The sequence below is a fragment of the Eleginops maclovinus genome, chromosome 7, assembly GCF_036324505.1.
Source record: "Eleginops maclovinus isolate JMC-PN-2008 ecotype Puerto Natales chromosome 7, JC_Emac_rtc_rv5, whole genome shotgun sequence".
NCBI classification, from domain to species: domain Eukaryota; kingdom Metazoa; phylum Chordata; class Actinopteri; order Perciformes; family Eleginopidae; genus Eleginops; species Eleginops maclovinus.
Window position 1 is genome coordinate 5,472,485 of NC_086355.1, and position 12,364 is coordinate 5,484,848.

The 12,364-nt window shown below is 38.8% G+C and overlaps 1 protein-coding gene across 1 annotated transcript; it reads right to left on the reverse strand.

Annotated features, from left to right (window-relative positions):
* Positions 1-603: 603 nt before the first annotated feature.
* On the reverse strand, positions 604-7,595 carry ndufa10 (NADH:ubiquinone oxidoreductase subunit A10). The gene is made up of 10 exons (XM_063888475.1): positions 7,431-7,595; positions 6,019-6,187; positions 5,455-5,670; positions 4,739-4,825; positions 4,505-4,626; positions 4,044-4,123; positions 3,894-3,948; positions 3,717-3,802; positions 3,328-3,436; positions 604-811 (listed from the first exon to the last, which is right to left on the reverse strand). Exons 1-10 carry the CDS (start codon positions 7,503-7,505, stop codon positions 743-745), a joined length of 1,068 nt encoding a protein of 355 aa, XP_063744545.1. The 5' UTR covers positions 7,506-7,595; the 3' UTR covers positions 604-742.
* Between the last annotated feature and the right edge of the window lie 4,769 nt (positions 7,596-12,364).

Here is a 12,364-nt window from a genome sequence, read left to right on the forward strand (position 1 = left end):
ATTAGGGATGAGGGAGGATGGTCAGTGACATTGACGTGTTCATTTGGCTGTCCGACAAACAGGATTAAAACCAATGACCAGAGAAGTCGTCTAAACAAATGGACTTTACTGGCCCTGTAACTTCAGCTGGCAGATTCATTGCATTACAATGAAATCATCTTCCTAAACCAACCCCAAGACATGCCGTATAAACTTTGATGTAAACTGGCAGCGTCTCCTCCATAAACCAACCAAGGTTCTTCTTCTTCTCCAGGTTATTACGGCAGCATGCAACCTTAATGTTGCACTACTGCCACCTTTAGGAGTAAATGATCTCCTGCAGTGTCCAGGGTGTTAAGATTCTCTCAGGAAGCTGCCGAAGCACTTTCAGACATATCCAACACTGTCTAGTAGCTTCACTCCAGAGCGCAGTGCTGCTGCCCCTCTTTATTGATTTCCTTTCAAACAGTGCCAATTTGTATACGAGGGATGGCCCCCAATGGCAAGAAGAAAAGAATGTTATTGTAACCATGTATTGGCTTTGCATTCAAAGCAGTTTAATTGAGTTGCTTTACGAGGACTAATTCTGGCATGCAGAGGCGCAACAACAACAAAGAGACATGCTGTGGTTTCAAAATGTATTATTTTAATACATACATATTATTTAAGATGTACAACAGGATAGAACTATATCAATAATTGACTAGTGGGCTGGAGGTCACTCTGAGAGCGGATCAGCCGATGACAGTGAGCAGCTGTGGATTCACTTCAGCCAGATGAGTTTGTCTCCCACATCTGCGTTATAACCGGCAACATACTTCTTTCCAGGGAGCTACGAGAACAAAGCAAATAAAAAGGAGAAAGATAAAGTAACAAAATGGACAATTCAAAAATATCTGAATCACATAGAAATACCTCAATCACTTTTTTCTCCGACGTATTTTTTGAACTTCTTCTAATTGAAATAGCCAAAAAGCCTCCTATCAAAATAACTGGGTCACTTGCAGAGTTTACGTTGATATTTTCAGCACGAAAAGGTTTAATTTACAAGAAAATGACTCACTTTGTAATCGGTAAAATCATGCGAGTGAAGACCAAGATAAACCTTTACCCATCACCATTTGCAACGGGAATACTTTCAGAGTCTTTATCATTATTAAATATGTTTTTGTAAAAGCTAATGTAAGCTGCAGTAGATACAAAACGACAAGTCTAATTTTGAATTCCTAATAAATAGCTCTAATTGAAAACTAATCACGATAGCTGGGTCACTTGCAGAGTTAAATATGATTCTTTCAACACTTTCAAATAAATGCACGTTTATATTAACACAGCAGAAAGACTCATTTACGATAGCCTATCAATGAGTTAAATCATGCAATTAAAAAAACAATATCACCCGTGTACTTAAAACATTTGGAGAGGGAATACTTTTAGGGCTTTTATTATTATTTCTGATTTTTTAATAAAGTTGATGCCAGCTGTAATAGGTGCAAAACATTTTTTAAGAGTCACTTTCAATTTCAAACCATTTGTTTTAATTGAAAAAGCTAAAAAGCCTGTAATCAAGATAATTGGGTCACTTGCAGAGTTGAATATGAAACTTGCAACACTTTAAAATAAATGCATGTTTGTTGTTCAAACAGCAGTAAGGCTCACTTTTGATAGCGTATCAATTACTATAATTATGCGAGTAAAACAAACCATTAGGAAAGGGAATATCTTGGATTTTTTCTATCTCTATGTCATATTTGTCATACATTTAATGAAAGCTGTAACACAGTGTTGCAAATGTCCTTCCGTGACTTTATTCCGTCAGCTCGTATACTCTGGGGGAGATTACATGCCACACTTCTCATTCCCTCACTCCTGAGACCCAGGCTCACAACTAAATGTCAGGTCACAGCCTCCTGTAGAATTATGCAGCCGGATTTTTTCGCAGCAAGGGGAGACAAAAAAGTCTCCTGTCAATAAACACAAAAGGTCAGTCCCAAATGTTTCCCTGCAAGACTGATGATACCAAAAGCCTTGTAGAATATTCCATATCTGGCATTTGCCTTTCTTGTAAGTACGACTTGTTCAATATTTCTGCGGAAGGAAATTACTTCCATTACACGGACAGGACTGCCCAGGCTTACAGATAAAGGGTAGAAGTATTCAATATAAAAAGGATATTGGGGACACAGGCAGGGTTCTTCTGTGTGACGTTTAATGAAGTGATCATCACAATTATATAAGTTCTCCTTAGATAATTACAAAACTTAAAAACGAAAGGGCAACCAACACTCCAGTAACACAGCTAATTAATGTGACCAGCAGACAGCAGCAAGTGTCTCATTAGGGATGTCCCCAGCTGATCTGTGGGATCAGCATTACAACCTTTTGTTTAATTAATCTGTACTGGCTTTTTAAAATATTCTTTGTTTACTGTGAACTTAAGACGAAGCAGGTATTAGTTTACGGAAGACACACTACCTCTGTATCCGTGTACACGCAGCCAATATGTAACCAGACGTAGTGTGGTGTAGGAAGGTCCTAAAACCTGGAAAGGAGTCTGGACTTCTTGTCTTAAAGTCGATGAGTTTTTGAACGCAATAGATGCCTGAAATAAGGTCTGTGGTGAACACAAGCTGAGGGGACACAGTTTGTTCTCCGTCGTTACATAGAACACAAATTAAATATGTAAACGCTTCAGTATCCAAAGCATCTTTAAACTGCTGTTGCTAACCGTTGCTATCAAGACTACTAAATGTCTAGCACTAGCTGCCTTTAGCTTAGCAGGGACCGTCAAATAGTTCTTAACATCCTACCGTTAGCTTTTTACTTCTGGAAGTTGCATTTATGCTGTGATAAAGTGGTGTTATATATATTATATATCTATTTGATGATAATTGTTTATTTTCTACTATTTTTTATTTCTTATCATGTGCAACACTTGGTTTTACATGCTGCTGCAACAAAGACATTTCCCAATTTGGGATTAATTAAGTACATCTTATTTTATCATCCCTGCTACACAGAACTTGTGCCTATCATAAAAAGTGTGTTAGCCACAGAACTCATTTGTTCCGATATTCTACAATCCAACGTAAATATCCCATCGCTTTTTGTCAAGGTAGCCCTTTTGTGATGCTAACTTCTGGGTGGGTCTACAAAAATATGTCATGGCTGCACTTCTCTAGCAGTACTGACATAGTAAAGATGTGTTGGATGCATTATAGCGCATTTCTGAGTCTCCAGAACTGAACAATAAATTGGCTTGATGAAACCAGACCACATGAAAAAATATCCTTGCTGAATATCAGCATAAAGAAAAACTGAAATCCAGCGAGAGGTGTGTTTACGTACCGATTTATAGGCGTAGAACTTTTCGTCGTAATCGTGGGCCCCGATGGTGATCTCCGGCAGAAACCTGGCGATGTGGGTCAGCTGCGACACACCCTGTTTGTCTCCCACTCTGTAAAACACAGAAAAAACGACAGCAAAGATAAATCAGCTCATAGCAAACTTTGATGTATGCTGATCTATGGGTGGAGGACAGCATATAAAAATGCAATCAGGGATGAATCTGCATTTTGAGTCCTCGCCGTGATTCGTTTCGGGTACTTTGCATATTTATCCATAATGAGTATGACAGGCTGAGGCTGAGATTGTGAATCCGACTTCACCTGTTGGAGGTCTTCCTCTGTGTAATTTGCATTTAAATGTGGAATTGATGTCATTAATCAAGAACTCACAGCAGCCTCATGTGGTGGTAGCAGACGTCGTCCTGCTCCAGCCACGGCCCTTTTTCAAACTTCAGATACTCGATGTCTTCTGCCACCTGCGGACAACACACAATAAATAAACGGTCTGCAGACACAGGGATCAAAAATACACCCAAAAACCTCTTCTACGATCCTTCGCGGTCTTACCCTTTCAAAATCTAAGGCTTGGTTTGAATCGTAAGCAAGCAGTTCTGATGTTTCGCTAAAAGAAGAAACACACAAGAGGATCAAAATTATTCTGGTGTATTTCGAAAGTGATTACAGGTGAAATATTCCTTCAAGTGGTTAAGTACTCACATGATTTTGGGCAGGTACGTCTTCTTGTAGCCATCCTCAATGCTCTTCAGATATGACAGAGGCACATCGTGAAGATAGGACTGGGAGAAAAAGAATAGAAATATATTGTAACCCAAGCTTGATTCAAACACTCCAACTATTTGTAAATTGTAACGAGTTTATTTGATTCTCTGGAGTGTTCATTTTTTTCAGAAATGATCGCGTATCAGGTGTTCTTTATAGGCAATAGGCCTCGACATTTTCCAGAATGTTATGATGACATTCTGGTTAGATGTGACAATGACTGTTGTATCCGTTATCTTTATCCTAAAAATTGTATTTAATCAGTTTGTTTTTCTTCTCTCTTTCCCTGGTTTGTTATTTAGTTCTTGATGTATGTTTTTCTTAACTGTATTTCCCTTTTTTGTTTATGCCATGTCACTACATCATCTTTTAAAAATGTAGGGATCGTGTCTCACTACCTTGTCGCTCTGTTTCAACTTCTTCTGCACCTCCTCAGCGGGCACGTCAATATAGATGGTGAGATGTGGAGGCAGGAACTCATTCAGGCTGATGTTTATGATCTCGTTGTAGTGCTGCACACCTGCAAGACAAACACACATTTAAGACGTGCGTATTATGTGGAGAACTATTCCGTTTTTGCTAATTCTGTAAGCAAATGCTGTTGTAGGTTGCTGGTGACACTAGGTGCTTACACTCCTTCCTGATGTATCCCTGTTTGAACATGGCCTCCAGGAACACAAAGTCACTGAAGGGAGAGCGCTCCAGGATCACTCCTTGGCCTAAAACACAGAAAACCAGGATTATGCAAGAGATTAATACACTATAAAAACTGACACACACACAACCCTTTATATATTTATACTTAGAGTTACTGTATTGGAGCAGGGTTGGTGAAACTTCATTATCGTTCTGGTGGCAGTAGCTTGTGATGAAGTTGAATTAGCTATTTCCTACCAAAAGTATACCTTCTGATTACTCTATGAACCTTTTAAAATATATTTGATCACAGCAATATTGCAAACGTATACATTTATACCTCTATTAGACATGTTTATTTTTCTATCATATTATCTCTTGATATGTACATTATTCTACCTTTATCAACAGGACTGCTGATTGAATTGATACAACAAACATTTAGAATTACACTGTTTGGGTTTTATTTCTTTTTTTGTATATTAATATGTCCCATTAACCCTCTTTTATTCTTATATTTTTTAAATAGTTTATTAAACACTTTGTAAATAGTCCTTTATTTCCTCCTATTTAAACAACATTATTCCTCACTGTGTTCAAGTAAAGTATGCACCACGACACACAGCAGCAAACTCCTTGTTTATATAATCTAAACTGCGATTTAAATGAACTAACTTGAGCACAGGAAGCAACACCTCTGAGTCAGTGATACCTGTGGTGAGCATGTGTTCGATGGCGTCTGCGTACTGCAGCAGCCTCATGTTGTACATCCACAGCTGCAGCCGGTAGCTGTTCCCGTCCGCAGCTTTGGGATCCGTGTAGAACTTCTCGATGCTGCACATCCCGTTGAAGTCAACAGGAAGGGGGTCCTTCTCCCCGCTCATCCTGTCCATGTAGTGGGTGTCAGCCTCAGGCATGTAAAGCATCCCTGTAGAGACAGATTTATAGGTTATGGTTTTTAAACATAAATACTGTCCATGATGTCGTTATGTAATTTTTTTCAAGTGATTTGCCGTGCGACTCCCCTCTCATAACTCCCATTTGGACAACAATTTATCATATTACTCAAAATGCCAAGAGTTTAACAGTTATTTATATAGGAAAGCCTGTAAATAAATTGGCTGACTGATAATAGATTATCACAGACATATCAACTTCCCTGTTGGTAATCGTCATCACAGTCGAAAACATGTTTAGCCTGTGATTGCCTTCCTCCGTCTACTGTATGACTTTAAAAGTGAGGGGATCACTGATCTATGAATGTTGAAATAAGTACCGAGTTTTTCAGCAAGCTTGGAGGCCAGAGCCCCTTTCCCTGAGGCCAAGTTGCCATCCACGGTGATGATTTTGCTGGTCGGCGTTAACTTTGGCGTCGTCCTCTCGCCCAAAGCGTAGGTCAGCCAGCCATACTGTAGGCTCCTCGCTGAGCTCGTGTGAACACTCGCCTGTGTGACAGAAAAAATACAACATTTGAATGAATCACTTGGGGTTAACACTGACCAGATCCAGATCATTCGACACAGATTACCTGCAACTACTTTTGCCCACGTCCAAATGTATTAAAAAAACACATAAAACACCAGCTTGCACTTTTTTTGAATTACGGCTATTACTTTCTGAAAATGTCAACTTACGTTTTTTTGGAGAATATGTAATATTATTTTAATTGGCACATTACAGGTTTTGAACTAGATATAACACAAGGAGAAACATAAGTGTAGGTCAAAGGCCCAAACTACCATCAGGACCTTACATTTCTATTTGTATTGGTACACAACACAGTAAAACCCCAAAGATATGAAGTTTGATATGATATAGAGCAGAGAAGAGCAGGAAAAATACACATTTGAGAGACTGAAAGCAGTATTTTTCAGCAACCATAAATCAAATATATGAATATATTTCATATGGTCAGTTGACTAATCGTTCACGCTGCTCCATTAAAGAACAATCACCAGTGTTGAGGCTAACAAAAAACTTTAACTTGTCAAATATTTGGTTTAAAGGACATTTGGTATCTAAATGTTTTTTGACAGGAGGTCTCATTGAGATCAATTCACAAGAGAGAACAGGCAGTTGCAAAATCACAACACATTAAAAATAAACATTATGCAACAAGATATAAAAGAAATACACAAGAACAGCTGTCAGATCTGTGAAGAACAGCTGTTTTTTATGTTGCCCTAAACTCATAAATAGATGTTAATGTTTATAATTGTAGATATTATAGAAAAAATGGATAGCAGGGAAATGCAGTTTCCTCCCGATGCAGCAGCACTGACAATGATCTTGTTTGTTGGAACTGAATATGTCAACACTGTTCTTGTTGTCATTAACTTGAATCTTTATGGTTTATTGCTCTTATTGTTCGTCTCTTTGGATAAAAGCTAATGGATCTGTCAAAACCATATACGGGTGCAGAGTTAGCTGGCAGCAGCCTAACCAAACAGCATATTAAACACCATGTCATATCAATAAAACATCATTGAAAATGGACTCAGATGCAGTCCTATTAACAGCTTACTTTATCTGCTCTGAACTCCCAACAAAACCAATAACAAACCAGCAGCCTGTTGGCAACCGACTGTGATGCTAACGGCTAGTTAGTCGGCTAGCCTAGTTAGCTTGCCCTTGTGAACTTGACAGGACAATAAGGAGAAATCACAGTGTCTGTGTTTCGGTCCCCACCTTCTGTGTGATGTGTGCAGCTTTAACAGCAGCTGATCCCGATGGGATGATCTGTCGGATCACCCTCAGGGCCATGATGAATAAACTGTCCTCCAAAAAGCCTCCGACCTGACCCGAAACCACAGCTACCAGGCGACTGAATAACACGTCAGAGGGAGGGCGGGGCCTTACATACTGTTGTCTCGTATATTGTACGTATGAGTATATCTACATTTTGCCTGAATGATATTTTGCTTTTAAGGAATGTGATAAACCAAATATGTCTGACCTTACAAGAATCGGAATAAGAGCACAATACACAGCCAATAACAGTGAATACATAGATGTCAAACATTATAAAATTAACAAATTAAGCAGCACGTATTTGCAGTCTGTCTAAATATTGCCTGAATAAATATATATATATATATATATATTTACTTATAATTACAACAATATGGCACCACTTTTATAAATAGCAGAAAATAAGAAGGCAATCAAATCCAAATGTGTATTTCGTAAATATGTTTACTTGAAATCTTGCCTTTTGTTTTTATCACCATTGTCTTTATACATATTTTCTTAACATTATTTGATTTGGTTTGCTCTGTATATGTACCTTTGTACGGTATGTACCCCTGACGTCAATGTTTTGTGTGTATAAAATATTTGATGTACATTTATATTTTCTTAACTGTATATGATAAACCAGACATTTCTTGACATATCTTACATGTATACAAGGTTCCCCCAAATGAACAACTAAAATATTTCTCATATCCTTGTGTGTGTGTGTGTGTGTGTGTGTGTGTGTGTGTGTGTGTGTGTGTGTGTGTGTGTGTGTGTGTGTGTGTGTATGTTTGCGTGCGTGCGTGCGTGCATGTGTGTGTGGTTGTGTGTCTTTTCGAACCAGCAGGTGGCAGTATTAATTTGATTTGACTAAAACCTGCCTCACCACTGATGTCAATCCCAAAACTCTCAGAAGAAAATATATTTGAAGTAGGCAGGGATACATTTGGTAAAGAAAGTATTACTCTGCACTGTATTTTCAGTTTATTGTCCTTCAGTTTTTCTGTACATTTGGGAGGGAATATGGTACTTCTTACTTCACTGCATTGATTGTGCAGGTTTACTTACAACATACTTGGCAGACTAAAATGATCATTATAGAATATAATCAACTCATGATTAATGATCTATAAATACAGTATGATATGTGGTATTTGGTAGAACGAGTTGATTAACTTATGATACTTCAACAACATTTGGACGCTATTACTTCTCTCATGATCCGATTTGTGCTACCATCGTTGTCAGGAGTACAAATGGTCTCTTTCTCAGACAAGCCCTTGTGATTTCATCGCCATGGTTTGAGTGAACAGCTAAAAGGCTTAGACAAGGTTCATGAGACAAATGCGATAAATAATTAAGTTAAATCTGTTTCCCACAAGAAATATAGGTAGTCATAACATTACACCACTGGACGGGAAAAGTATCTCTGAGGTTTTGTATCTGACGATGTGAACAGCAGGATTTAAATCACATTATCCTGTTGGATACAGCAGTTTATATCAGGGGGAGGAAACGCCTCCTGAAGGCCTTCTTTGTTCAGCCTGTAGCAACATGATCTCAGTCTCTTATTTTGTCACTACCACCCTGAATTCAGCCACACTTCAAGGGGAAAACCTTCAAAGTAATTCTCTTAATACTTCTGGTTCATCTTTATGACTTGACTGGAATTTACATAATTTTCATAGTCATAACACAACACCAATAGACCAGAAAAAATGCATTACACGTCGCCATGTCATTTTAGTTCAGTGATGATTCATTGTAGTGTAGTGCAGATGGTGGTGATAAGATCATGATAAGCAACTGTTATTGTAACACAGAAAAACAGTTTTCGAGGAAGTATTCGGATAACTTAAACACACACACACACACACACACACACACACACACAACTCCACAATATTCAGAATTATTACAAAATTACTTGATTGTTTATAATTATCTGTAAAGGGATAGCTGATGAATTGACAAAGCTTTTCTTGTGTGAACTGCAAGCTAGTTTGCTGCACACATACTATATACACTATAGTGTTTTTATGCATTTTTTGGGTAAGTAAATATGTGAGATACATACAGATACATGCATGTCCCTATAAAAGTGTCAGGAATAAAGAAATAATAAATGAAAGTACCTCAAAGAGCAATGCTTGAGTAGTGTATCACGTTTATTTCCACCACTGAACCCAAGCAATCTACTTTTTAAGAATGATCTTACATACTCTGGTTTCACTGTGACTTGCCCTAACCATCTTCGGATTTATTTAGTCTCATCTGTCATGCACTTCCCCTCACAGCTATACGAGCTCTGGGCACTTGCACCTGAATTCTCGAAACTTTTCATAACGCCCCCAGTCTGTCAGCATGCAAGTGTGACTCACTGGCTGTTTCCTCTGTAGGCTAGGAAACCACCAATGTAAACACTGCTGACAGTGAGCTACACCGCTTCATATTTCACAGCCCATTCAGTATGAGCGCTAGTGTTTCAGCCTCACACAGTCAACTCTGCTCGTACAAAAAATAGTGGCAGTGCTAAATTCAATTCAGCATGACAGAGCAAACAACACCAACAATGGAATCTCTTTTTACTTGTATTTGTCATATTAGAGGCTGCATCATGTTCCTTTTGGCAACACATTTTAGGTAAACATTTCTATAATGTAGAGTACTTGAACCTGCTGAACTAGAATCTAAGCACCAATGTTTGCCGCCAGAGACTGCAGGGTTTTTTACACTTCACATCATGACATGCCGTTTTTGAAGTGTTGCATTTGTAGTGGTAAACACATTTTTGCAGACAAAGGCAATAGATAAAGTCAAAGGGTGACCCTGTCTTCTAAAATGCAATATATTACAACAACCTGCAAAGTTGCGTTATGTTTAACCTCACGTTATCTGCAAAACATTTGTTTTCCCTACAATATCCACTTAGGAACTCAACCATGTTTAACTTTCTCAAGATTTTGTTTAGGAAACTCAATACACTTGGTTTAGGTTTTGGAAAAAATGTTTGATTGCGGCTTGACAAGAGTCTGGATATGTTTACTTTTTACCAAAACTTGATATTTCCTCAACCAAAATGTTTCCATTGCCAAAGTTCTGGACTCTGTATCACCAACCCCAGCCCTCTCTATGACGTCTGCGAACAAAATTACAAAGCAGTGAGTGGACGGACGGCACGGATAAACTTTCCCTGAAGGAAAAACTTCTGTCCAAAAGGAATTTAGGCAAAACTACACTGAAAAAAACTGAAACTTTGACTATATTTAAAAGCATAATTTCAACATATAGGATAATATTAACTTTCAATACAAAACAGATAGCTTCAACTCAATGCTATTGCTTTCAACTAACCTAATACCTTATAGTTCAGTGAACTTTGGTCACATAATACATTTAATTAAAGTCAACATTTCATTTTTTTTAGTGTACTTAAATGTTTAAAAACAATAATTTTAGGAGACGGCGTTTAGAGAGGGGTCAACATAATCAATACGATCCTAGAATAGCACAAGTTACATAGAGATATCTTTTGCGCAAGTGGACATTTTAACCTGCTGTTGACACTTCGGGAAAGGTCAAAGGGTCACCAAAAACATTGTGATTCATCCTCTGGGGATAATCAATATCCAAAAAGGCTTTTAGGCTAAAAAGCTTTCGAGGTTTATATTGTTTTGGACAAAATATGGATATGAACAGACCAATTTCCATCTATCAACACTTTTAAATGTATTTTTTTAATTCCATGGATTAAAAAGAACCTGGAGAGAAGTTGACTCGAATAGATGACACAGGAAAACGCACAACTAAGTTGTAAAGTGCAGGGAAGTGGGGGGGTACTGTTAAACACAGGTACAGTACCAACACTCCCCCTCCCCACCTCGTAGGACCCAGCGTAATTAGTCAACAGTAAAACAACAATACTCCACATTCAGGTCTCACGGCTGCAGCCCTGTGAGGCCAGCGGAGGGGTTTGGCAAATGTATCTGTGCCAAATTTCCGCTGGTTTTACAGCAAGTTTTATTTCACTCCTCTGCAGTTTGGACTGGTTTAACAGTGCCAGCAGGGAGGAGGCTGCCTGCATTGTTTATCATTAAAACAATTCAAAAGCATGGCAACGCAAATTGCAGCTTATATTTTCTGCTCAACTCTACACCTGCCTTATAAACCTACAGCAGCAGTTTCATGATAATTTGACTTCGAAAACGGATGAAACCCTCTTTATTGTCACATACATGCACACAGCAGAGCACACACAGGGAAATTGGTCCTCTGCATTTAACCCATCCTAGTACTAGGAGCAGTGGGCAGCTATTGTGAAGCGCCCGGGGAGCAATGGGGAGGGGGGATTGGAGGTGTCCGGTGCCTTGCTCAAAGACACCACAGCAGGGCCTAGGAGGTGAACTGGGACCTCTTCAAGTAGCCTTCCATATTTTCAAGTCTGTTCGTGGACTTGAACCGGCGACCCTACGATTCCCAGTCCAAGCCCCTACTTACTGAGCCACTGCTGGACTAGGTCTCTGCATTCGACCCATCCTAGTGCTAGGAGCAGTGGGCTGCCATTATGTATGGCGCCCGGGGAGCAGTGTAGGTAACCGGTGTCTTGCTTAGCGACACCAAGCCCCTACTGACTGAGCCACTGCTCTGTTGCTCCACATTAAAGCGGAAATTAAACATTTTTCATTGTGGACTTATGGTGTATTGTTCATTCTCTCTGATATATAGTTTACAGGCTATGTGTGGCGTATTCAAATCTGAAATTGGCAACAGCGTTTCAAAGTCACAGCTTGATTGACAGCTTGTTGCTCACGCCTTAAATCATTTCCTGTTGTAGTAATTTCTTTTATACTCAAAGCCAAAAATACATTGTCCATGTTAGAACATGA

What these genes read in the sequence shown, in the direction of transcription:
- ndufa10 (XM_063888475.1), bottom strand. Translation starts at nt 7,505, where the DNA reads ATGGCCCTGAGGGTGATCCGACAGATCATCCCATCGGGATCAGCTGCT. An exon ending in CGAACACATGCTCACCACAG is followed by an intron (nt 4,826 to 5,454) that starts GTATCACTGACT and finishes TCTGTGTTTTAG; the next exon opens with GCCAAGGAGTGATCCTGGAG. An exon ending in AGTTCTACGCCTATAAATCG is followed by an intron (nt 812 to 3,327) that starts GTACGTAAACAC and finishes TTGTTCTCGTAG; the next exon opens with CTCCCTGGAAAGAAGTATGT.